The sequence below is a fragment of the Pelophylax lessonae genome (assembly GCF_965119305.1).
Source record: "Pelophylax lessonae genome assembly, chromosome: 12".
Classification (NCBI taxonomy): Eukaryota; Metazoa; Chordata; class Amphibia; order Anura; family Ranidae; genus Pelophylax; species Pelophylax lessonae.
Window position 1 is genome coordinate 224,350,877 of NC_138779.1, and position 27,890 is coordinate 224,378,766.

Here is a 27,890-nt window from a genome sequence, read left to right on the forward strand (position 1 = left end):
GTTTGGGGGGGCTGCATGGAAAGAATTAATGTTAGGTGTTCGGGGGTCCTCTTTGGATACAATGAGTAGTGGGGGGGTGGACTGTGATGATATCAGGGGTTGGGGCCCTGCATGGACAAGGTGGTAAGTATTAGGGGGTTCAAGGTTGGATGGGGGGGGGGGCACTTAAATAAGATGACAGGGTCTCTTTAATCCTCCATCGGAGTGATGATACAAAAGAGTCAACTTGTTAAAAAATAATATTTATTGAACGCATAAGGGCTCTGGTACAGGCCATAACTTACACAAATTCATCTTTACATCAGAAAGCGATGAGACAGCGCCGGCCCCTCCCCCCTGCGCTGGGCCCGCCCTCACATCCCCCACAGTCCATCCCCAAAGTGCACTTACTCCCCCGGACTCTGACAATCCATGGGCTGTGGTTGCACCTCTGTGCCGTCCCGCTGGCGGAAGAGCAGGTCGCCGGATTGGACCACGTGTTCCGTGTGCCATGTGGTCTGCGCATTGTACTGCTGATAAATGTCCGTGTCCGACTGGAACATGACCAGCGCCTGCGCCGTGTGCATCCGCACGTGTTCTGCCAGGCTGTTGGCGTCCAGGAACTTATCGCCACAGGAGTCGCAGGCATACAGGATCTGCGTGTTCGGGTCTGTGGAAGGAGTGGAAAGGGGATTAGTGTACTACAAATGTCACAATTCTCCAACCCCTGCATACACAGGACACGCCTTCACAGGAGCCCCTCCCACCTGTGCACTCCAGCTGAGTCCCTCCCACCTGCCTGCATTTCAGAGGCCTGACATCCCTAGTAAGCCCCTCCTACCTGTGCACTCCAGGGGCCTAACTTCCCGGATAAGTCCTTCCCACCTGTGCACTCCAGGGGCCCAACTTCCCAGATAAGCCCCTCCTACCTGTGCACTCCAGGGGCCTAACTTCCTGGATAAGTCCCTCCCACCTGTGCACTCCAGGGGCCCAACTTCAGAGATAAGCCCCTCCCACCTGCCTGAATTTCAGACGCTGACATCCCTAGTAAGCACCTCCTACCTGTGCACTCCAGGGGCCTAACTTCCCGGATAAGTCCTTCCCACCTGTGCACTCCAGGGGCCCAACTTCACAGATAAGCCCCTCCTACCTGTGCACTCCAGGGGCCTAACTTCCTGGATAAGTCCCTCCCACCTGTGCACTCCAGGGGCCCAAATTCCCAGATAAGCCCCTCCCACCTGTGCACTCCAGCGGCCTGACTTCCCCAGATAAGCCCCTCCCACCTTTCTGCACTACAATAACAATACTATATCAGTAATCGATTCCCGCACAGCCTTGGCAGCCCTTTAAGTGGGGTCTTTATGTTTAAGGGGCGGGGCGGACTTCCTGATCATGTAACCACTGTGATTGGCTGATCAGTGGCTAATCCAGCTGGCACCCAATCATGACTAGAGACCGAGAGCTGTCTATGACAGCTCAGTGACTGTGCTGGGAGTGAGCATTGAGGGCGCGCTCAGCACAGAAACCTCCGCTGTCCATGGATGTGTGTGTGAATCATGGGCAGTAAAGCCCGCCCTCTTTCCTGCTGCACATATGTGGTCGGCAAGAGGGTAATGGTCAATGAAATGCCCTCACTGGACAGGATGGCAGGTGGGCGGGGCTTATCTCAGAAGTCGGAACAAAGCCAAAATAATCCGGAGGAGCTCCTCCTTGGCAGGACTTAACCCCTTCCTGCCTGAGGATAAAACAAGTGTTAATGCCTGAACACAATTTTGCAACTTTGACATGTTAGTAAAACCGTACGGAACATCACAGCTATACTCTGCCTCCGGGGGATGGTACCGCGGATTCTTCAGGACAAATTGGGCTTTCATTCTCCAAAAAACCGGCCCAAAATAATAATAAAAAAAATCTTTTGTGTTTTTTAACCACTTCTGGACCGCCCACTGTACATAATATACATCATTGTCCTCGATGTTAAATACCGTTGGTACAGCAGAAGCTAGCAGTGGGCGGTCCTCTTTCACATAAAAGTGGTCCCAGTGGTGGATTCGTCGTGGGATCACTTTTATGGGCGGCGGGAGAGATGTCCCCCCCTCCCCCTCTTCCCGGTCATTTCTCCAGCTTACCGGATTCATCTGTAGCGGCGGAAAAGATCCGATCCCGTGTAGTGATGGGCAGGAAGTTTAATGAGGACAAGATGGCCCCCACTTTCCGGGTCCCGATTGTTAGTGTGAGACCCCGAGCTCTGCGCTGAGAGCACGTGTGTGGCTCCCCCAAGCACAGAGACAGATACGCAGATACAGTATCTGACAAAAATAAGTACACCTCTTACATTTCTGTAAATATTTTATTCTATCTTTTCATGTGACAACACTGAAGAAATGAGACTTTGCTACAATGTAAAGTAGTGAGTGTACAGCTTGTATAACAGTGTAAATTTACTGTCCCCTCAAAATAACTCAACACACAGCCATTAATGTCTAAACCGCTGGCAACAAAAGTCAGTACACCCCTAAATGACAATCTCCAAATTGCACCCAATTAGCCATTTTCCCTCCCCCGGTGTCATGTGACTCGTTAGTGTTACAAGGTCTCAGGTGTGAATGGAGAGCAGGTGTGTTACATTTGGTGTTATCGCTCTCACTCTCTCATACTGGTCACTGGAAGTTCAACATGGCACCTCATGGCAAATAAGTCTCTGAGGATCTGAAATAAAGAATTGTTGCTCTACATAAAGATGGCCTAGACTATAAGAAGATTGCCAAGACCCTGAAACTGAGCTGCAGCACGGTGGCCAAGTCTATACAGCGGTGTAACAGGACAGGTTCCACTCAGAACAGGCCTCACCATGGTCCACCAAAGAAGTTGAGTGCCGTGCTCAGCGTCATATCCAGAGGTTGTCTTTGGGAAATAGACGTATGAGTGCTGCCAGCATTGCTGCAGAGGTTGAAGGGGTGGGGGAGGGGTCAGCCTGTCAGTGCTCAGACCATACGCCGCACACTGCATCAAATTGGTCTGCATGGCTGTCATCCCAGAAGGAAGCCTCTTCTAAAGATGATGGACAAGAAAGCCTACAAACAGTTTGCTGAAGACAAGCAGACTAAGGACATGGATTACTGGAACCATCTCCTGTGCTCTGATGAGACCAAGATAAACTTATTTGGTGTCAGATGGTGTCAGGCGTGTGTGGCGGCAACCAGGTGAGGAGTACAAAGACAAGTGTGTCTTCCTACAGTCAGGCATGGTGGTGGGAGTGTCATGGTCTGGGGCTGCATGAGTGCTGCCGGCACTGGGGAGCTACAGTTCATTGAGGGAACCATGAATGCCAACATGTACTGTGACATACTGAAGCAGAGCATGATCCCCTCCCTTCAGAGACTGGGGGGCAGGGCAATATTCCAACATAACGACCCCAAACACCTCCAAGATGACCACTGCCTTGCTAAAGAAGCTGAGGGTAAAGGTGATGGACTGGCCAAGCGTCTCCAGACCTAAACCCTATTGAGCATCTGTGGGGATCCTCAAACAGAAGGTGGAGGAGGGGAAGGTCTCTAACATCCACCAGCTCTGTGATGTCATCATGGAGGAGGGGAAGAGGACTCCAGTGACAACCTGTGAAGCTCTGGTGAACTCCATGCCCAAGAGGGTTAAGGCAGTGCTGGAAAATAATGGCAGCCACACAAAATATTGACACTTTGGGCCCAATTTGGAGATTGTCACTTAGGGGTGTACTCACTTTTGTTGCCAGCGGTTTAGACATTAATGGCTGTGTGTTGAGTTATTTTGAGGGGACAGTAAATTTACACTGTTATACAAGCTGTACACTCACTACTTTACATTGTAGCAAAGTCTCATTTCTTCAGTGTTGTCACATGAAAAGATAGAATAAAATATTTATAAAAATGTGAGGGGTGTACTTACTTTTGTCAGATACTGTATGGGGCCCAACCATAAAAAAGCCCCGTCCAGTGGGGCCACATATCAGGGTACTGTCGGCATCAAGGGGTTAATGGGTTGACTTTAAGGTGCTCGGTGGACCCATCTGACATGAGGGGGAGGGGAGCGCCATCATTACCTGCTTCCTGCACTTGCTTCACAGCTTTGCTGATCTCGGCTTTAAGTGCTTCCGTCTCATCCGCTGTCACCGAGGCCGAGATGGGAACAACTACGGGACAAGAGAGCGGCGTCAGAACATTCCATGACCGACCCAACGCTGCAATTCCTACTTCTCCATTACAAGGAACATAGTGACTGTACTTTACTGTCCCTCCCCCAGGGCCGGCCTGCTGAGACTCAACACAACTCCATCCCATAGTTCATGTGACTTTATCTCAGCATTCAGCTAGAAATCTACAATCCCCAGACTGAGATAGAAGGAGAATATTGTGTGCAAAGTGTGCAGCATTCCCACATGGAACCTTTCCACCACTCCTAACACAGAAACCCCACCCCCATAAATCTACCCAATCACAGGCATCACCGCCACAGAACTGTCCAATCACAGGCATCACCGCCACAGAAGTGTCCAATCACAGGATTCTCCCCAGTGACATCACCGCCACCAGAACTGTCCAATCAAAAGCATCACCGCCACAGAACTGTCTAATCACAGGCTTCTCCCCAGTGACATCACCGCCACAGAGCTGTCCAATCACAGGCTTCTCCCCAGTGACATCACCGCCACAGAACTGTCCAATCACAGGCTTCTCCCCAGTGACATCACCACCACAGAACTGTCCAATCACAGGCTTCTCCCCAGTGACATCACCGCCACAGAGCTGTCCAATCACAGGCTTCTCCCCAGTGACATCACCGCCACAGAACTGTCCAATCACAGGCTTCTCCCCAGTGACATCACCACCACAGAACTGTCCAATCACAGGCTTCTCCCCAGTGACATCACCGCCACAGAGCTGTCCAATCACAGGCTTCTCCCCAGTGACATCACCGCCACAGAACTGTCCAATCACAGGCTTCTCCCCAGTGACATCACCACCACAGAACTGTCCAATCACAGGCTTCTCCCCAGTGACATCACCGCCACAGAGCTGTCCAATCACAGGCTTCTCCCCAGTGACATCACCGCCACAGAGCTGTCCAATCACAGGCTTCTCCCCAGTGACATCATCGCCACAGAACTGTCCAATCACAGGCATCACCGCCACAGAAGTGTCCAATCACAGGATTCTCCCCAGTGACATCACCGCCACCAGAACTGTCCAATCAAAAGCATCACCGCCACAGAACTGTCTAATCACAGGCTTCTCCCCAGTGACATCACCGCCACAGAGCTGTCCAATCACAGGCTTCTCCCCAGTGACATCACCGCCACAGAACTGTCCAATCACAGGCTTCTCCCCAGTGACATCACCACCACAGAACTGTCCAATCACAGGCTTCTCCCCAGTGACATCACCGCCACAGAGCTATCCAATCACAGGCTTCTCCCCAGTGACATCACCGCCACAGAACTGTCCAATCACAGGCTTCTCCCCAGTGACATCACCACCACAGAACTGTCCAATCACAGGCTTCTCCCTAGTGACACCGCCACAGAGCTGTCCAATCACAGGCTTCTCCAGTTCTGTGCTCCCTAACTCTTTAATACAAAAACGATTACCTAGTGAGATCAGATTGGTCGGTCTCTTGTGACCCGAATGTGAATGAATATGTGACCTCACCCGTCAGCTCAGTGACCCCAGCATTGGCGATGTCTCCCGTTGCCAAGGTTACCATGTCCTCTGGGGACACAGTCACGATGTTGACCTCCTCCTCATCCAACTCGCCCTCCTCGTGCTCCGCCATCTTCATGCCGGCCTTTCCCTTGTGGACGGTCTTCACGTGAGATCGCAGATTGTCCACGCGGTTGAAGCCCCGCCCACACTTGTCACAGAGATACGGTTTCTCCCCTGTGCAAATATTACATTGTCAGCACATAGAACACCCCAATACAATGTTACATGGAACACCCCAATACAATGTTACCTATAACACCCCAATACAATGTTACATATAACACCCCAATCCAATGTTACATATAACACCCCAATCCAATGTTCCACATAACACCCCGATCCAATGTTACATATAACACCCCGATCTAATGTTACACATAACACCCCAATCCAATGTTACATATAACACCCCAATTCAATGTTCCACATAACACCCCAATCCAATGTTACATATAACACCCCCAATACAATGTTCCACATAACACCCCAATCCAATGTTACATATAACACCCCAATTCAATGTTCCACATAACACCCCAATCCAATGTTACATATAACACCCCGATCTAATGTTACACATAACACCCCGATCCAATGTTACATATAACACCCCGATCTAATGTTACACATAACACCCCAATCCAATGTTACCTATAACACCCCTATCCAATGTAACATATAACACCCCTATCCAATGTAACATATAACACCCCTATCCAATGTTACATATAACACCCCCAATACAATGTTACCTGTAACACCCCCAAAACAATGTTACCTATAACACCCCAATCCAATGTTACATAGAACACCCCAATACAATGTTACCTATAACACCCCACTGTCAGCAGACATCACTGTAACGGGACCGCCCATCCACTCACCTGTGTGAATGATGACGTGTTTGGTCAGGTCACCCACATTGACGAAGGCCTTATTACAGACCTTACACTTGTGCGGCCGGATGTTGTCATGGTGACGAATGTGATTGGCCAGCTGACTGGACTGAACAAACCTGAGAGAAGAAATATTGTTAGATGAACTGTCAGAGGCAGTGACCATCTTCCCGGGGTCACAGCGAGCACCTACCTCTTCCCCGGGGGTCACACCGAGCACCTACCTCTTCCCCGGGGGTCACACCGAGCACCTACCTCTTCCCCGGGGTCACCCCCCAGCACTCGCCTCCTCCCCGGGGTCACCCCCCAGCACCCGCCTCTTCCCCGGGGTCACCCCCAGCACCTGCCTCTTCCCCGGGGTCACTCAGAGCACCCGCCTCTTCCCCGGGGTCACCCCCAGCACCTGCCTCTTCCCCGGGGTCACTCAGAGCACCCGCCTCTTCCCCGGGGTCACTCAGAGCACCCGTCTCTTCCCCGGGGTCACTCAGAGCACCCGCCTCTTCCCCGTGGGTCACCGCGAGCACCTGCCTCTACCCCGGGTCACTCAGAGCACCCGCCTCTACCCCGGGGTCACTCAGAGCACCCGCCTCTACCCCGGGGTCACTCAGAGCACCCGCCTCTTTCCCAGGGTCACTCAGAGCACCCGCCTCTTCTTTGGGGTCTCCCCGAGCACTCACCTCTTACCGCAGCGCTCACAGACGTACGGCTTCTCTCCCGTGTGCTGCCGGACATGAGCAATGAGTGAGCTGGCCTGGGTGAACGCCTTCCCGCATATCACACACAGACACGGCTTCTCTCCTGTAATGCAGAATATAGAACAGTATTGAAGGCACAGAGGAAGGAGAACAAAGAGAAGAGACGGAGCGCAGAGACGGAGCGCAGAGACGGAGCACAGAGACAGAGCACAGAGACAGAGCACAGAGACAGAGCACAGAGACAGAGCACAGAGACAGAGCACAGAGACAGAGCACAGAGACAGAGCACAGAGACAGAGCACAGAGACAGAGCACAGAGACAGAGACAGAGAGCAGAGTACTAAGGCAGAGGAGAACATAGGAGAGCATCCGAGGACAAGAAGGCAGAGAAAAGGAGCAGGCAGACAGGGTGGTATAGGATACAGGTTGGGAATGCAGATCAGTATATAGTCAGATTATTACCGGTGTGTGTTCGGACGTGTCTCTGTAGTGCCCCGGGGTCAGCGAACTTCCTCTTGCAATGGACGCACACATAAGGTTTCTCCCCACTATGGATGCGCAGATGTCTCTTCAAGTTTCCTGTAGGACAGACAAGGAATTGGGTCAGAGGTGGAGGTCAGCGACTGAGGTCAGAGGTGGAGGTCAGCGACTGAAGTCAGAGGAGGAAATCAGAGATTGAGGCCAGAGGAGGAAATCAGAGATTGAGGTCAGGGGAGGAAATCGGAGATGGAGGTCAGAGGAGGAAATCAGAGATTGAGGTCAGAGGAGGTGGTCAGAGTTTGAGGTCAGAGATTGAAGTCAGAGTAGGAGGTCAGAGGTGGAAGTCAGATGGAATTTCTGGCTCTGGAGGAGAAAATTGGAGGTCTCATCACCTGAGGTGGTGAACTGCTTCCCGCACTCCCGACACTTCAGAGGTCCATCAGCAATGTGGATCTTCAGGTGAGCTTTCAGGTTCCCCAGCTGGACAAGAAGACGACAAAGCAGAGATGAGCAAACACAAGAGGTGTCCCACATACAGCCCTGGAAAAGGTGGCACTGGCTCCACCCACCTGGTTAAATTTTTTGTCGCAGTGTGGGCATTTGTGCTCCTTGTTGGTGTCATGGGTCTCCAGGTGACGCATCTTGGAGGTGGGGTCAGAGAACGGGCGGTTGCAGTACTCGCACTGGTAGGGTTTTTCCCCGCTGTGGACCAGTTGGTGCCTCTTCAGGTTGCCGGACGTAGTGAAGAGTTTTCCGCACACCTTGCAGTAGTAGCTGGGCTCGCCCGAGTGCCGCTTCTTGTGCAGATTCAGCAGACTCACCAGCCGGTAACTCTTCCCGCAGTCATCGCAGCCGTGAGGCTTTAGGGGGCTGGAGAGCAGAGAAGGATTGTTATCTCCCATCACCCCCCAGGCCTGAGATTCTGATGGCACGGAACAACATGGCTGACACTCACCTGTGCGTTTTCTCATGGGCTTTGCAGGCGGCGGGGTCAGAGAAAGCTTTGTCGCACTCCTGGCATCGGTAGGGCTTCTCACCGGTATGAATGCGGATGTGGCGGGTGTAGTTGCCCGTGTGGGTGAATTCTTTATTGCAGTACTGGCGGGAAAAAGAACAAAGTCAGCAACTGATATCTCCTGACATGGGGGCTCGTCCGGGACAACCGTCAAAACCATCCTCACTATTCCCACCCTGGTCACATGACAGGAGATGAGAGGGAACCCCAACAATGAGAGAAACAGCAATAAAAAACTGAAGAAAGGAAATACCCAAATAAAACCATCCAACATTGTGACACAAATACCAGGGTCCAAGAAACCTCCATGTTTAGTGAAGGAAATAAAAGGTTCAGCAAAAAGCGAGGATGGATGATATGAAGACAAATGGTTCTTCATTGGAAGCGGCTTCATTTCAATCACTGTATCTCATGCCCGGCGTGTCAGGCCTTTAAAGCTGAAGTTTTATCTGCTTGAAATATGCCTTCTCTCCCCCCACCCTCCATATTTCGTCTTCCCCGGTTCCCCCCCCCCCCCCCCCACCTCATCTACATGAAAATTACGTTTCAATAAAACCTTTCCATTTTATTTACACATCTTGTTTTACATCCTGTGATGTCATCACTGTGCTTCTCTATGCAATGCTAGCAGATAACTGGTGGGAGGGGTCGGCGGGGGGGGGTACATAGCTTCCTGAAAACATCCCAGCACCCGGCCTCAGTACTCCTCTCATGAGCCCTCAGCCCTGATACAAGCAGGGGGAGGAGCTATGTAAATATCGAAATGCCTTGATGGGTGGGTGTAAGTCTGGAGGAGTGGGCATTCCTAGACAGGCTGTATTTGCATAGCTAACGCCCACATATGATGCAGAGCCTGCATGATTGAAAGAACTGAAATCCAATGAATGAAAAGGGAGGGCCAGAGACATTCTGGGGGAGGAAAGGGCTAGATGATGCTGAACGTCCCCCAACCAGGAAATGGGGCGGGGTCTATCTGACTTGCTGCAACTTCTAATGCACATTGTGAGAAGCTCACAGTGTGCAGTGACCTTAGAGGAAGCGTTTCAGTCCAGGAGAGGAGGCGCTACACCGGCACAAGACTGAAGGGGGAGGAGCCGCTACACCTGTGCAAGACTGAAGGGGGAGGAGCCGCTACACCTGTGCAAGACTGAAGGGGGAGGAGCCGCTACACCTGTGCAAGACTGAAGGGGGAGGAGTCGCTACACCTGTGCAAGACTGAAGGGGGAGGAGCTGCTACACCTGTGCAAGACTGAAGGGGAGGAGCTGCTACACCTGTGTAAGACTGAAGGGGAGGAGCTGCAACACCTGTGTAAGACTGAAGAGGGAGGAGCCGCTACACCTGTGTAAGACTGAAGGGGGGGAGCCGCTACACCTGTGTAAGACTGAAGGGGGGGAGCCGCTACACCTGTGCAAGACTGAAGGAGGAGGAGCCGCTACACCTGTGTAAGACTGAAGGGGGGGAGCCGCTACACCTGTGCAAGACTGAAGGAGGAGGAGCCGCTACACCTGTGCAAGACTCAAGGGGAGGAGCCGCTACACCTATGCAAGACTGAAGGGGGAGGAGCCGCTACACCTGTGCAAGACTGAAGGCGGGAGCTGTACGCCTGTGTAAGACTGAAGGGGGGGGGCCGCCACACCTGTGTTAAGATGGAAGGGGGAGGAGCCGTTACACCTTTGCAAGACTGATGGGAGGAGCTGCTACACCTGTGTAAGACTGAAGGGGGAGGAGCCATTACACCTTTGCAAGATTGAAGGGGGAGGAGCAGCTACACCTTTAGAAGATTGAAGGGGGAGGCCAGAGGGAGGATTTCTTTCTTTTTTTGGGGCTACAAACACATTATATGGAAATCAATAATAACAAAACATAATATATATAAGAATGTTATGTTGTCATACGATGCTCCTGGTTTTGCTTTCTATAGACACTGATGAAGGGCAGATGTTCCCCTGGAATGCGTTGGCTGAGATTCATCAATCAGGGATGAATTGGGGAGTAAGGTGAAGGTGGTGCAGCAGGGAAAGGCTCCACTATAGGACATTGGGGGGGGGGGATCAATATGAAGTGATTGAGACACGTTCGATCCCACGTGGTGTCGTTGCCCAGAGCAACCAATTGGCTTCTTTCATTTTTTTCCCACACAGCTTGGAAAATGAATATTTAACACCTTCCTGTCCAGCCTATAGTACAAGGACATCCTCCCAGGACGCGCCTCTTGCCGGGCGGCGCACCCTTTTACCGGCTGTGTCCACCGGACCCAGCCAATGACTGATCAGTGTACCGGCTCGCTGCCGGTGTCATGTGATCGCTGCGACAAAACAACCGATGGCTTCTTTTCATGCAATCCATTGTATACAATTGTGTTGCTAGCTGTGATTGGTCACATTGATCACAAGGTACAGACAGGGCCAATCACAGCTAATTACAACAAAACACACAGAATGAATCCGTTTTATTCAGTAAAAATGGTTGCTTATACCAATGAAATTCACTGCTATAAGCAATCACAACGTGTAAAAAAAATAAATAATCCTGATCACTTCCAGAGTAGTACAGTGTTACTATGGTAATGCAGCACTGCCCCCTAGAGGACTGCGGAAATCTACACCTTCTGGATTCACCTGGGTTACCCTTAGCAACTGATAGCAGATAATCAGCAATTAACCACTTCAGACCTGGAAGGTTTTACCCCCTTAATGACCAGGCCATTTTTTGCAATTGGGCACTGCGTTACTTTAACGGAAAATTGCGCGGTCGTGCGACACTGTACCCAAATACAATTGATGTCCTTTTTTTTCCCACAAATAGAGATTTATTTTTGTGGTATTTGATCACCTCTGCGGTTTTTAGATGTTGCGCTATAAACAAGAAAAAGAGCGACGATTCTGAAAAAAAAAAAAAAAAAAACATTTTTTACTTTCTGCTATAAAACATTCCCAATAAAAAAATGTAAAAAATTTAATTGTGTTATCAGTTTAGGCCAATCTGTATTCTGCTACATATCTTCGGTAACAAAAAATCCCCAAAAATGTATTTTAATTGGTTTGCGCAAAAGTTATCGCGTTTACAAACTACGGGATAGATTTTTGGACTTTTTATTTTCACTAGTAATGGCGGCGATCTGCGATTTTTAGCGGGACTGCGACAGATTGGCCCCCTAACTGACATTTTTTACATTTTTTGGGGACCAGTGACACTAATAAGAGTAATCAATGCTAAATAACATGCACTGTCACTGTATAAATGACACTGGCAGGGAAGGGGTTAATACTGGGAGTGATCAAAGGGGTTAAATTAATGCCTATTTGTGCTTACTGACTGTGTGGGGGGGAGGGGTTCTGTGACAGGTACAGAGAGATCGGGGGTTGTAGCTTAGCTGAAACTGCTGATCTTTTCCTGCCTGTCTGACAGAAGATCCGCCTCCTTTGTTTACATAAGCAGGCGGGTCTTCTCTCGGTTTTTCTGACGATCGCGGGAGGGCAGCGGCAAGTGCCGCCGCTCCTCCCACTGTGTCTAAACACAGCGGGAGCGTGGCTCCAGGTGGCGCACGCGCGCTGCCGAAACCACATGCACTCAGTCATGTAGTACTACGTGACTGGATGCAGTCGAGCCGCCCTGCCGCAGTAATATTACGGTGGGCGGTTGGCAAGTGGTTTAAGTCCTTGGCTCAGTCAATAACCAATCCAGGGGATGTTGGGTTTTGTGTTTTTATTTAGACCTGGGATGGGGGAAGGGATTAGTGGGATACTCCAACTATGAACTATGCACAATCTTGTGGACAACTAACTGTAGAGTGCAGCAAGGCCGCTGTTTCACCTTGCCACTGAAGTGAAGATACTTTAAAAGGTTCCTGCTTTAGTTATTCTCTCTTCAGGGTTCTAACTTGGCACCCCCTTTACTTTCACTGCCTGTGTGCTGACACCCGTCCACTGACTCTCCACTGGAGTGATCCCCTTCCTTGCCAAGTTGCCAAGCTTCCCTGTACTCACGGACCCTGTTTTTTCCAGAGTCGCTCTGCCGTCTGCTCCACCAGTCAGCTTTCCTGGACCTCTGGATTCAGCACCACACTCCTGGTCCACAAGGCTGACCGCCTGTGACCACCATCCTCAGCAACGGAAGGAGAGACAGCCCCCCCCCCCCTCCTCCTGGGACCTGGCTTCCAGCCCAAAGACCCCTGCCACATGTGTCCTTGGCTTTTATAACCTATCCCAGGATGCACCACATGTGCCAACCCACTGGGACAGCCACAAAAGCATGCGTGTCACTGGCTGGGTTTCCTCCACTGTCCAACAGGCTCCCCTATTGAATACAGTGGGGACACGACCTCAGACCAGATGAATCACACCTGGACACATGTAACAGGCCTGACTACAGATCAGGCTCCCCTATTGGATACAGTGAGGACACGCCCTCAGACCAGATGAATCACACCTGACTACAGATCAGGCTCCCCTATTGTATACAGCGGGGACACGCCCTCAGACCAGATGAATCACACCTGACTACAGATCAGGCTCCCCTATTGTATACAGTGAGGACACGCCCTCAGACCAGATGAATCACACCTGACTACAGATCAGGCTCCCCTATTGTATACAGCGGGGACACGTCCTCAGACCAGATGAATCACACCTGACTACAGATCAGGCTCCTCTATTGGATACAGTGGGGACACGCCCTCAGACCAGATGAATCACACCTGGACACATGTAACAGGCCTGACTACAGATCAGGCTCCCTGATAAGCAGAAGAGTGACTATAGTTTTATCTGCCACTCCCCTGATAAGCAGGCAGAGCAAATACACTCCCTACCTACTCCCTACCTATCACCTTTCTAGGAGGGTGATACAGTAACATTCTATTGCTCTGGTCACAGCACGTTAAAAAAAAAAAAAAAAAAGTAAAAAGAAAATATAAAAGAAAGGCAAAAAAAAAAAGATTGGTCATAGGATAACGCCGTACTGCACCACTGGTGACCGGATGTAAAAATCCTTTTTTTTTTTTTTATTTCCCCAATAAAGGTGACACAAAATACAACTTCAAAAAACGCGCCGTGCCTCCTAATAAATACCTCAGACTCTACTTTCCAAAAAAAGGTCATTTGGTGGCTGTTTGTACTTTCCTGGCCTCAAGAAATGAGATCGTCCGTCCGTAGATCAGAATGAATCGATTTTCATAAATATCTCATAGATGGTTTCCTACAGACTCAATACAGATCGGACCCCTGACTGACATTTTTGGGGGGACCAGTGACATTACTACAGTGATCAGTGCTATATATATGCACTGTCACTGTACTGACACTGGCAGGGAAGGGGTTAACCTAGGGGTGATCAAAGGGTTAAATGTGTCCCTAGGGGGTGCTTTCTAATTGTGTGGGGGATGGGCTCACTGGATGAACACTGTGTTCCTAAATAGGAGGATCCCTGTGTTCCTAAATAGGAGGATCCCCGTGTTCCTAAATAGGAGGATCCCCGTGTTCCTACATAGGAGGATCCCTGTGTTCCAAATAGGAGGATCCCTGTGTTCCTAAATAGGAGGATCCCCGTGTTCCTAAATAGGAGGATCCCTGTGTTCCAAATAGGAGGATCCCCGTGTTCCTAAATAGGAGGATCCCCGTGTTCCTACATAGGAGGATCCCCGTGTTCCTAAATAGGGGGATCCCCGTGTTCCTAAATAGGAGGATCCCCGTGTTCCTAAATAGGAGGATCCCCGTGTTCCTAAATAGGAGGATCCCCGTGTTCCTACATAGGAGGATCCCGGTGTTGATCACTGACAGAACAGCGGCTTGCTGTGTCTACATCGTCAGATTGCCGTTTTGCCTCCACTGGGAGGGATTGCGGATGCCCAGCAGACATCGCCCTTGCCGGACCCACTGATTGGCTCCCCCTCTAGCCGATTGGCGCGTGCACCTGGCGCGCCCCCACTAACTACTAAAAGGAGCGATGTACGTCGTTTCACGTAACAGAGCCGACCTGCCGAGGTATAACCACGGCGGTGATTAAATACCAAACAAAAAAAAAGCTCTGTGTGAAAAAAGAAAAGATAAAAATGTGATTTGGGTAGAGTGTACCATGACCGCGTGATTGTCATTCAAAGTGTGACAGTGCTGAAAGCTGGCCTGGGCAGGAAGGGGGTGAAAATGCCCGATATTGGAAGGGGTTAAAAGCTGATTGGCTGCTCTGGGCAGCGGGAGACAAAGTTTGTCTCAGACACTTTATTCGTCTGGCCCCGCCCCTTACCTCGCACACGTGTGTGGTGGAGCTGTACTGCCGGGACTCGGTGCGGTCGGTATAGTTGGAGCCTCGCAGTTGCCGTGGCGTTGAGGGCATCTCTTGCTCGTCATTGCTGGCAGAGTCGTTCTCATCCACGCCCTCCCCCTCCTCCATGCCGGCCTCATTAATGGTCAGTCCTGATTCCTGGCTGCCCTCCAGGTGGGGGTCGCCCATCTCTGGGCTGGGGTGCTCCGTCACGGGCTCTGCCGGAAGCTTCTCTTGCGTCTCTTCCTGCAGGATCTCCGGCTCTTTGGCTTGCGATTCGCACGCTGTTGTACTGTCGTCCTTCCCCTGGACAGGCCACGCCTCCTGCGTCATCAAATCGCCACCAATTCCGACATTTGTTTGTCTATTGTTGACTCCTACAACAGAAGTAAATCTGCGTTATGGCGGGGGAGGGGCCTCAACTCATTTCACGCAATGCTCCTATTCCTCAGGGACCTAGGCAGTTCCCATCATGCAGCAGGGCACAGTGCCAGCCAATCACAGGGGATGTCTGACAACTGAAGGGGACATTTCAGTTGTCATTTAATTCCCACTGCTCAGGATGGATAAAATCTTCCATATTTGTGGCTACCTTCACTTGTGGGGTCCCCATGGAGCCACCACGTGTGTCCCCCCACACAGGGACTGCAGACGTCTGCTTCGCCCACCTGATTATAATCGACAACTAAAAGTCATTCAACTAGAAGGTGATTGGCAATAAAGTTTATTGAAAAATAAAAGTTTTCTGCTTTCCTAAACTGTAAAATCCATTCACCCCAAAGACATGCTGGGAGGAAACCGGCCCGCATGTGAGGCAGAGACCTTAGATTGTAAGCTCCTCGGGGGCGGGGACTCCATGTCATTGTGCAGTATGTAAATTGTCTGCGCTACATAAATACTAATAATAATAATATTACATTTATTTACAGAGAGATCACATATTATTTATTGGCGGATTTAACAATACTGATTGGTTACAAGTCACCAACTCACCCCCTTCTGTAGACACCATGCCCTCCTCCTGAGGCACGCGGGGTGCGGCCCCTTCCTCTGCCTGGGTGCCCTGACTGCCTCCAATATCTCCTGCAGCCAATAGAGAGAGAGAGAACAGACATCAATCAGTCGCTGGATTCCATTGCAGATTTATACCATTCATCTTAAAGTGAACTCCATTATGTAGAAGCGTAGTCTGCCGCAGGCTCCTCCCCCCGTCTGCGCAGGGCCCTCCCCCCGTCTGCGCAGGGCCCTCCCCCCGTCTGCGCAGGGCCCTCCCCCCGTCTGCGCAGGGCCCTCCCCCCGTCTGCGCAGGGCCCTCCCCCCGTCTGCGCAGTCCCGTCTGCGCAGGGCCCTCCCCCCGTCTGCGCAGGGCCCTCCCCCCGTCTGCGCAGGGCCCCTCCCCCCGTCTGCGCAGGGCCCTCCCCCCGTCTGCGCAGGGCCCTCCCCCCGATTGTGCAGGTTGCTCCCCTGTCTGTGAGAATTCCAACACTGGGACTGACAGCCAGCTCACCTCAGACACAGAAACATGGGAGGTCCAGTCCACCCCCCCCCCCAGGTGCAGATACATCCCAATAAGTGGAGCAAACTCTGCTGATCCCCCTGCTGGGGTGTAACACTCCTCTGCTGATCCCCCTTCTGGGGTGTAACACTCCTCTGCTGATCCCCCTGCTGGGGTGTAACACTCCTCTGCTGATCCCCCTGCTGGGGTGTAACACTCCTCTGCTGATCCCCCTGCTGGGGTGTAACACTCCTCCGCTGATCCCCCTGCTGGGGGTGTAACACTCCTCTGCTGACCCCCCTGCTGGGGTGTAACACTCCTCTGCTGATCCCCCCTCTGGGGTGTAACACTCCTCCACTGATCCCCCCTCTGGGGTGTAACACTCCTCCACTGATCCCCCCTCTGGGGTGTAACACTCCTCCACTGATCCCCCCTCTGGGGTGTAACACTCCTCCGCTGATCCCCCTGCTGGGGGTGTAACACTCCTCTGCTGACCCCCCTGCTGGGGTGTAACACTCCTCTGCTGACCCCCCTGCTGGGGTGTAACACTCCTCTGCTGACCCCCCTGCTGGGGTGTAACACTCCTCTGCTGACCCCCCTGCTGGGGTGTAACACTCCTCTGCTGATCCCCCCTCTGGGGTGTAACACTCCTCCACTGATCCCCCCTCTGGGGTGTAACACTCCTCCACTGATCCCCCCTCTGGGGTGTAACACTCCTCCACTGATCCCCCTGCTGGGGGTGTAACACTCCTCTGCTGACCCCCCTGCTGGGGTGTAACACTCCTCTGCTGACCCCCCTGCTGGTGTGTAACACTCCTCTGCTGATCCCCCTGCTGGGGTGTAACACTCCTCTGCTGATCCCCCTGCTGGGGTGTAACACTCCTCTGCTGATCCCCCTGCTGGGGTAACACTCACCCTCCTCAGCGGCTCCATCGCCCTCTGAATACACAGACTGCCCGGCACCACTGGACTCCATAACAGTCTCTCCCCCCACAGCTGGAGCGGGGAACTCTCCTTCCGGCTGGGAGACTTCTGCTGGACAGACAGACAAGACAGACTCTGCGTTAGATTACTGCAATGTACTGAGAACACCGACACCGTACAGAGCCATGAAAAAGTATTCACACCCCCTGAAATTTCCCACATTCCCGCATGTTACACCCAGAAATGTATTTTATTGGGATTTTAGACGACACAAAGTGGCCATAATTGTGAAGTGGAAGGAAAATGATAAATGATACAAATAAATCTGTGAAAAGTGTGGCTGCATTTGTATTCACCCCCCTTTACTCCGATACCCCGAACTATAATCTAGTGGAACCAATTGCCTTCAGAAGTCACCTAATTAGTAAATAGAGTCCCCCTGTGTGTCATTTATTCTCAGTATAAATACAGCTGCTCTGTGAAGCCCTCAGAGGTTAGTTAGAGATTATATGGATGGGAGGAGCCCCGCACCAAGGAATGGCCACCCCCCTCTCTGGGTATTACATAGGTGGGAGGAGCCCTGCACCCAGGAATGGCCACCCCCCTCTGTGGGTGTTACATGGGTGGGAGGAGCCCTGGACCCAGGAATTGCCGCCTCCCTCTGTGGGTATTACATGGGTGGGAGGAGCCCCGGACCCAGGAATTGCCGCCTCCCTTTGTGGGTATTACATGGGTGGGAGGAGCCCTGCACCCAGGAATGGCCACCCCCTCTGTGGGTATTACATGGGTGGGAGGAGCCCTGGACCCAGGAATTGCCGCCTCCCTCTGTGGGTATTACGTGGGTGGGAGGAGCCCCGGACCCAGGAATTGCCGCCTCCCTCTGTGGGTATTACATGGGTGGGAGGAGCCCTGCACCCAGGAATGGCCACCCCCCTCTGTGGGTATTACATGGGTGGGAGGAGCCCTGCACCCAGGAATTGCCACCCCCCTCTGTGGGTATTACATGGGTGGGAGGAGCCCCGGACCCAGGAATTGCCGCCTCCCTCTGTGGGTATTACATGGGTGGAAGGAGCCCCGGACCCAGGAATTGCCGCCTCCCTCTGTGGGCATTACATGGGTGGGAGGAGCCCCGGACCCAGGAATTGCCGCCTCCCTCTGTGGGTATTACATGGGTGGGAGGATCCCCGGACCCAGGAATTGCCGCCTCCCTCTGTGGGTATTACATGGGTGGGAGGAGCCCCGGACCCAGGAATTGCCGCCTCCCTCTGTGGGTATTACATGGGTGGGAGGAGCCCTGCACTATCACAAAGGGGTTGATGCCGCTCCAGGTGAGAGATAAGTATCCAATCTGTGCTGGGTGCAGGTCAGGTCTGTGGGCCATGGAAGTACCAATAGTGAGGAAATGGTTTGGCAGCACCCCAGTGTCAGCGGATAAAAAGTCTTTATTTCTCCAAAAACATGAAAGCCAATGAACAGATGTCCCAAACAGCAGACGCGTTTCACCAATCAGGTTCACTTATTCATTATTTCCTCACTATTGTTACTTCCATGGGAGGAGCCCTGCACCCAGGAACGGCCGCCCTCTGCTGCGGGGGATAAAGGGCCCCATTATCGAAACACAGGAGAAGCAGCCTACAACATTAGTACAGCACCTTGTGGAGATGAGAGCGCCTCCAGGCTGTGGGTCGCTGGTACTGCGCCAATACTCAGAGATTTCAGGGCCGTGCAGGCGTTGACTATTTCTTGCATCTGCAGGAAGCCGGCCACCGCCAGGACGTCCTCCACATTCTCCCGGGTCAGGTGGAGGCGGGCCGTGTACATGAACTCCAGAACCTGGCCCAGTCCTGGCGAAGACAGAGGGTGAGAGTCAGAGGGAGAGAAGACTGACATGGGGGGAAACACAAACAGACATGGGGGGGCCGCAAACAGACACGGGGGGGACCGCAAACAGACACGGGGGGGGGGACCACACACAGACACGGGGGCGACACACACACCGACATGGGGGGGACCGCAAACAGACACGGGGGGGGGGGGGGGGGGGACCGCAAACAGACACGGGGGGGGGGGGGGGGGGACCACACACAGACACGGGGGCGACACGCACACAGACATGGAGAGAGATGAACAATGTACAGAGGAATGGTGTCACCCTGTACAGTTCTCCTCTATAGCAGAAGTAGTGAAAATGTCACACTATCCTAGCAGTGAAGCTCCTCCTTCCTCAGCAGCCGGCGCTTTCCTCCCTCCCCCGCAGCCGGCGCTCTCCTCCCTCCCCCGCAGCCGGCGCTCTCCTCCCTCCCCGGCACTCTCCTCCCTCCAAAGCAGCCGGGGCTCTCCTCATTCCCCAGCAACCAGCACTCTCCTTCCTCCCCGGCAGCCGGCACTCTCCTTCCTCCCCGGCAGCCGGCACTTTCCTCCCTCCCCGGCAGCCGGTGCTTTCCTCCCTCCCCCGCAGCCGGCGCTTTCCTCCCTCCCCCGCAGCCGGCGCTCTCCTCCCTCCCCCGCAGCCGGCGCTCTCCTCCCTCCCCCGCAGCCGGCGCTCTCCTCCCTCCCCGGCAGCTGACGCTCTCCTCCCTCCCCGGCAGCCGACGCTCTCCTCCCTCCCCGGCAGCCGACGCTCTCCTCCCTCCCCGGCAGCCGACGCTCTCCTCCCTCCCCGGCAGCCGACGCTCTCCTCCCTCCAAAGCAGCCGGGGCTCTCCTCATTCCCCAGCAACCAGCACTCTCCTTCCTCCCCGGCAGCCGGCACTTTCCTCCCTCCCCCGCAGCCGGCGCTCTCCTCCCTCCCCAGCAGCCGACGCTCTCCTCCCTCCCCGGCACTCTCCTCCCTCCAAAGCAGCCGGGGCTCCCCATCATTCCCCAGCAACCAGCACTCTCCTTCCTCCCCGGCAGCCGGCACTTTCCTCCCTCCCCCGCAGCCGTCGCTTTCCTCCCTCCCCGGCAGCCGGCGCTCTCCTCCCTCCCCCGCAGCCGGCGCTTTCCTCCCTCCCCCGCAGCCGGCGCTCTCCTCCCTCCCCCGCAGCCGGCGCTCTCCTCCCTCCCCCGCAGCCGGCGCTCTCCTCCCTCCCCGGCAGCTGACGCTCTCCTCCCTCCCTGGCAGCCGACGCTCTCCTCCCTCCCCGGCAGCCGACGCTCTCCTCCCTCCCCGGCAGCCGACGCTCTCCTCCCTCCCCGGCAGCCGACGCTCTCCTCCCTCCCCGGCAGCCGACGCTCTCCTCCCTCCAAAGCAGCCGGGGCTCTCCTCATTCCCCAGCAACCAGCACTCTCCTTCCTCCCCGGCAGCCGGCACTTTCCTCCCTCCCCCGCAGCCGACGCTCTCCTCCCTCCCCGGCAGCCGACGCTCTCCTCCCTCCCCGGCACTCTCCTCCCTCCAAAGCAGCCGGCGCTCTCCTCAGGACAGAGAGGGTGAATCCCCCCAGTGGGGACACAGATAAACACCTGACAGGGGGCCGAACCCCTCGCTACTCCATCCAAAACTAAAACCCTCTGGCTGCAGATTGCCTGTAAAGAAGAGACACCATCTGATAGGTGAACAGGATGGGGGAGGGGTTAGGTGAACATGACCGGGGGGGGGGGCAGTGTTGGGACCTACCAGCGGCGTTGCTGATGTCCAGGTGGACGACGTCCTTCTGCTCCAGGAACAGCATGCGGAAGTACTGACTGCAGGCCGCCAGCACCGCCTTGTGCGCCTTGAAGTCGATGCCGTCCACCACGAAGGTGCAGTCACACAGGAGGCCCAGCTGGCGCTGCTGGTTGAGCTGCTCCAGGACCAGCTGGCTGTGCTGCGGGAAATCCATGGCTGCAAAGAGACTGAGCGTCAGCTTATGGGACCAGAACTCCTCCCCCATCCCAGCCCAGACTCCTCCCCTCCCAGCAGAGAGATGGGGATAAATAGAAATGGGGGTTAATACAGAGAGAGGGGGTATATAGATGGGGAAATACAGAGAGAGGGGGTATATAGATGGAGGAAATACAGAGAGAGGGGGTATATAGATGGGGGAAATACAGAGAGAGGGGGTATATAGATGGGGGAAATACAGAGAGAGGGGGCATATAGATGGGGGTAATACAGAGAGAGGGGGTATATAGATGGGGAAATACAGAGAGAGGGGGTATATAGATGGGGAAATACAGAGACAGGGGGTATATAGATGGAGGAAATACAGAGAGAGGGGGTACATAGATGGAGGAAATACAGAGAGAGGGGGTATATAGATGGGGGTAATACAGACAGAGAGAGGGGGCATATAGATGGGGGTAATAAAGACAGAGAGAGGGGGCATATAGATATAATACAGAGAAAGGGGATATAGAAGGGGGGTAATACAGAGAGAGGGGGTATAGAGATGGGGCTAATACAGAGAGAGGGGGTATATAGATGGGGGAAATACAGAGAGAGGGGGCATATAGATGGGGGTAATACAGAAAGAGAGAGGGGGCATATAGATATAATACAGAGAAAGGGGATATAGAAGGGGTATAGAGATGGGGTAATACAGAGAGAGGGGATATAGAGATGGGGTAATACAGAGGGGGTATATAGATGGGGGTAATACAGAAATAGGGAACATATAGATGGGGGTAATACAGAGAGAGGGTTTATATAGATGGGTGTAATACAGAGAAATAGGGGATATATAGGGCTCCTCCCATCCATATAATACCCACAGAGGGGGGGGGGGGCATTCCTGGGTCCGGGGCTCCTCCCACCCATGTAATATCTACAGAGGAGGGTGGCCATCTTTGGGTGCAAGGCTCCTCCCATCCATATAGAGCGCCTTGAAAAAGTATTCACACCCCTTTAAATTTTCCACATTTTTTCATATTACAGCCAAAAATGTAAATGTATTTTATTGGGATTTTATGTGATAGACGACACAAAGTGGCCATAATTGTGAAGTGGAAGGAAAATGATAAATGATACAAATAAATCTGTGAAAAGTGTGGCTGCATTTGTATTCACCCCCTTTACTCTAAAACCCTAATGAAAATCTAGTGGAACCAATTGCCTTTAGAAGTCACCTAATTAGTAAATAGAGTCCCCTGTGTGTCATTTAATCTCAGTATAAATACAGCTGTTCTGTGAAGCCCTCAGAGGTTTGTTAGAGAACCTTAGTGAACAAACAGCATCATGAAGGCCAAGGAACCCCCCAGACAGGTCAGGGATAAAGTTGTGGAGAAGTGTAAAGCAGGGTTAGGTTATAAAAATATATCCCAAGCTTTGACCATCTCACGGAGCGCTGCTCAATCCATCATGGGAAAATGGAAAGAGTATGGCACAACTGCAACCCTACCAAGACATGGCCGTCCACCTAAACTGACCAGCCGGGCCCCTACCAAGACATGGCCGTCCACCTAAACTGACCGGCCGGGCCCCTACCAAGACATGGCCATCCACCTAAACTGACCAGCCGGGCCCCTACCAAGACATGGCCGTCCACCTAAACTGACCGGCCGGGCCCCTACCAAGACATGGCCGTCCACCTAAACTGACCGGCCAGCCCCTACCAAGACATGGCCGTCCACCTAAACTGACCGGCCGGGCCCCTACCAAGACATGGCCGTCCACCTAAACTGACCGGCCAGCCCCTACCAAGACATGGCCGTCCACCTAAACTGACCGGCCGGGCAACCCTACCAAGACATGGCCGTCCACCTAAACTGACCAGCCGGGCCCCTACCAAGACATGGCCGTCCACCTAAACTGACCGGCCGGGCCCCTACCAAGACATGGCCATCCACCTAAACTGACCAGCCGGGCCCCTACCAAGACATGGCCGTCCACCTAAACTGACCGGCCGGGCCCCTACCAAGACATGGCCGTCCACCTAAACTGACCGGCCAGCCCCTACCAAGACATGGCCGTCCACCTAAACTGACCGGCCGGGCAACCCTACCAAGACATGGCCGTCCACCTAAACTGACCAGCCGGGCCCCTACCAAGACATGGCCGTCCACCTAAACTGACCGGCCGGGCCCCTACCAAGACATGGCCGTCCACCTAAACTGACCGGCCGGGCCCCTACCAAGACATGGCCGTCCACCTAAACTGACCGGCCGGGCAAGGAGAGCATTCATCAGAGAAGCAGCCAAGAGGCCCATGGGAACTCTGGAGGAGCTGCAGAGATCCACAGCTCAGGTGGGAGAATCTGTCCACAGGACAACTATTAGTTGTGGGCTCCACAAATCTGCCCTTTATGGAAGAGTGAGAAGAAGAAAGCCATTGGTGGAAGAAAGACATAAGAAGTCCCCATTGCAGTTTGGGAGAAACCATGTGGGGGAGGAGCAAACATGTGGGGGGAGGAGCTCTGCTAGGAGGAGACCAAAATTCAACTTTTTGGCCTAAAAGTAAAATAACACTGGGGGAAAACTAACACTGCCCATCCCCCTGAAAACACCATCTCCACTGTGAAACATGGTGGTGGCAGCATCATGGTGTGGGGATGGTTTTCTTCAGCAGGGACAGGGAAGCTGGTCAGAGTTGATGGGAAGATGGATGGAGACAAATACAGGACAATCTTAGAAGAAAAGACTTGAGACTGGGGCGGAGGTTCACCTTCCAGCAGGACAACGACCCGAAACATCCAGCCAGAGCTACAATGGAATGGTTTCATGTGTTAGAATGGCCCAGTCACAGTCCAGACCTAAATCACATTGAGAATCTGTGGCTGATCACAGACGCTCTCCATCCAATCTGACAGAGATGAGATATTCTGCAGAGAAGAATGGGCAGAAATGTCCTCTCTAGATGTACAAAGCTGGTAGAGACATCCCCAAAAAGACTCCCAGCTGTAATTGGAGGGAAAGGCGGAGCTACAAAGTATTGACTCCGGGGGGTGAATACAAATGCAGCCACACTTTTCACAGATTTATTTGTATCATTTATCATTTTCCTTCCACTTCACAATTATGGCCACTTTGTGTCGTCTATCACAGAAAATCCCAATAAAATACATTTCTGGGTGTAACATGAGAAAATGTGGGAGATTTCAGGGGGTGTGAATACTTTTTCAAGACACTCTAGATGGGGGGTAATACAGAGGAATGGGGTGTTCTAGGGGGTAATACAGAGGAATGGGGTGTTGTAGGGGGTAATACAGAGGAATGGGGTGTTATAGGGGGGTAATACAGAGGAATGGGGTGTTATGGGGGGGTAATACAGAGGAATGGGGGGTAATACAGAGGAATGGGGTGTTATAGGGGGTAATACAGAGGAATGGGGTGTTATAGGGGGTAATACAGAGGAATGGGGTGTTATAGGGGGGTAATACAGAGGAATGGGGTGTTATAGGGGGTAATACAGAGGAATGGGGTGTTATAGGGGGGTAATACAGAGGAATGGGGTGTTATGGGGGGGGGGTAATACAGAGGAATGGGGTGTTATAGGGGGTAATACAGAGGAATGGGGTGTTATAGGGGGGTAATACAGAGGAATGGGGTGTTGTAGGGGGTAATATAGAGGAATGGAGTGTTATAGGGGGGTAATACAGAGGAATGGGGTGTTATAGGGGGGTAATACAGAGGAATGGGGTGTTATGGGGGGGGGGGGGGGTAATACAGAGGAACGGGGTGTTATGGGGGGGGGGTAATACAGAGGAATGGGGTGTTATGGGGGGGTAATACAGAGGAATGGGGTGTTATAGGGGGTAATACAGAGGAATGGGGTGTTATAGGGGGTAATACAGAGGAATGGGGTGTTATAGGGGGTAATACAGAGGAATGGGGTGTTATAGGGGGGTAATACAGAGGAATGGGGTGTTATGGGGGGGTAATACAGAGGAATGGGGTGTTATGGGGGGGTAATACAGAGGAATGGGGTGTTATAGGGGGGTAATACAGAGGAATGGGGTGTTATAGGGGGGTAATACTGAGGAATGGGGTGTTATAGGGGGTAATACAGAGGAATGGGGGGTAATACAGAGGAATGGGGTGTTATAGGGGGGTAATACAGAGGAATGGGGTGTTATAGGGGGTAATACAGAGGAATGGGGTGTTATAGGGGGGTAATACAGAGGAATGGGGTGTTATGGGGGGGGTAATACAGAGGAATGGGGTGTTATAGGGGGTAATACAGAGGAATGGGGTGTTATAGGGGGGTAATACAGAGGAATGGGGTGTTATAGGGGGGTAATACTGAGGAATGGGGTGTTATAGGGGGTAATACAGAGGAATGGGGGGTAATACAGAGGAATAGGGTGTTATAGGGGGGTAATACAGAGGAATGGGGTGTTATAGGGGGTAATACAGAGGAATGGGGTGTTATAGGGGGTAATACAGAGGAATGGGGTGTTATAGGGGGGTAATACAGAGGAATGGGGTGTTATAGGGGGGTAATACAGAGGAATGGGGTGTTATAGGGGGTAATACAGAGGAATGGGGTGTTATAGGGGGTAATACAGAGGAGTGGGGTGTTATAGGGGGGTAATACAGAGGAATGGGGTGTTATAGGGGGGTAATACAGAGGAATGGGGTGTTATAGGGGGGTAATACAGAGGAATGGGGTGTTATAGGGGGTAATACAGAGGAATGGGGTGTTATAGGGGGTATTACAGAGGAATTGGGTGTTATAGGGGGGTAATACAGAGGAATGGGGTGTTATAGGGGGGTAATACAGAGGAATGGGGTGTTATAGGGGGTAATACAGAGGAATGGGGTGTTATAGGTGGGTAATACAGAGGAATGGGGTGTTATAGAGGGTAATACAGAGGAATGGGGTGTTATAGGGTGTAATACAGAGGAATGGGGTGTTATAGGGGGGTAATACAGAGGAATGGGGTGTTATAGGGGGTAATACAGAGGAATGGGGTGTTATAGGGGGTAATACAGAGGAATGGGGTGTTATAGGGGGTAATACAGAGGAATCGGGGGTAATACAGAGGAATGGGGTGTTATAGGGGGGTAATACACAGGAATGGGGTGTTATAGGGGGGTAATACAGAGGAATGGGGTGTTATAGGGGGGTAATACAGAGGAATGGGGGGTAATACAGAGGAATGGGGTGTTATAGGGGGTAATACAGAGGAATGGGGTGTTATAGGGGGGTAATACAGAGGAATGGGGTGTTATAGGGGGGTAATACAGAGGAATGGGGTGTTATAGGGGGTAATACAGAGGAATGGGGGGTAATACAGAGGAATGGGGTGTTATAGGGGGTAATACAGAGGAATGGGGGGTAATACAGAGGAATGGGGTGTTATAGGGGGTAATACACAGGAATGGGGTGTTATAGGGGGGTAATACAGAGGAATGGGGTGTTATAGGGGGGGTAATACAGAGGAATGGGGGGTAATACAGAGGAATGGGGGGTAATACAGAGGAATGGGGTGTTATAGGGGGTAATACAGAGGAATGGGGTGTTATAGGGGGTAATACAGAGGAATGGGGTGTTATAGGGGGTAATACAGAGGAATGGGGGGGTAATACAGAGGAATGGGGTGTTATAGGGGGGTAATACAGAGGAATGGGGTGTTATAGGGGGTAATACAGAGGAATGGGGGGTAATACAGAGGAATGGGGTGTTATAGGGGGTAATACAGAGGAATGGGGTGTTATAGGGGGGTAATACAGAGGAATGGGGTGTTATAGGGGGTAATACAGAGGAATGGGGTGTAATACAGAGGAATGGGGTGTTATAGGGGGGTAATACACAGGAATGGGGTGTTATAGGGGGTAATACAGAGGAATGGGGTGTTATAGGGGGTAATACAGAGGAATGGGGTGTTATAGGGGGTAATACAGAGGAATGGGGTGTTATAGGGGGGTAATACAGAGGAATGGGGGGTAATATGGACAGACAGGGTGTTGTACCGAGGAATGGGGTGTTATAGGAGAGTGTACAGTATACAGAGTGAAGCAGCAAACTGTGACATCACCATGTCCCACACCGGAAGTACCGGCCCCGGTACCTGCCATCCCGGAGCGGCGGCGGCTCCTCATTCAGCTACAACCGGACAAAGGGCGCCGCCATCTTGGAAGAGGGCGGAAGTCGGAGACGCTGATGACGGTGCGCTTCCTGGTGCGTCACTCACTACTAGAGAACGTCATCTGCGCGCTGATCCCGGATCAGCCATGTTGCTCAAGGGTGTCTGCCCATAGCGGGTCTGTGTGGGCCCAGGAGCTGACATTCAGACACCTTTAACAGTGCAGGGAAGGTACTAGGAACCCCATATTGGGAGTTTATAGGGGTATGTCAGAGAGGTGGGAGTGTTTAGGGGAATGAAGTCCCACTTCATCAGGGGCCCAATTAAATAGGGCCCCATAGATAAACCATCATGGGCCCCACCTCCAGAATCCCAATCTCTGATTCAGTTCATGTATAGATGTTTTATTAAAACATTAATGTCCACCAGTACCATCCAAACCAATCCCCCCCCCCCCCCCCACCTCCATCAATGAGCCTTGGCCACC

General features: G+C 52.5%; 1 protein-coding gene across 2 annotated transcripts; it reads right to left on the reverse strand.

The window, feature by feature from the left end:
• Positions 1-308: 308 nt before the first annotated feature.
• ZBTB17 (zinc finger and BTB domain containing 17) lies at positions 309-27,481 on the reverse strand. Of its 2 annotated transcripts, none has more exons than XM_082273749.1 (15): positions 27,356-27,462; positions 21,076-21,282; positions 19,134-19,325; positions 17,473-17,589; positions 16,056-16,145; positions 15,045-15,439; positions 8,744-8,886; positions 8,358-8,658; positions 8,181-8,268; positions 7,771-7,887; positions 7,291-7,411; positions 6,602-6,732; positions 5,664-5,891; positions 4,058-4,147; positions 309-649 (listed from the first exon to the last, which is right to left on the reverse strand). In XM_082273749.1, the coding sequence occupies exons 1-15, from the start codon at positions 27,417-27,419 to the stop codon at positions 387-389; spliced, it is 2,547 nt and encodes an 848-aa protein (XP_082129875.1). In that variant the 5' UTR covers positions 27,420-27,462; the 3' UTR covers positions 309-386. The 2 variants fall into 2 exon arrangements, with proteins under 2 accessions (XP_082129875.1, XP_082129876.1); XM_082273750.1 differs by having other exon boundaries at positions 310-649; positions 27,389-27,481.
• Positions 27,482-27,890: the final 409 nt, after the last annotated feature.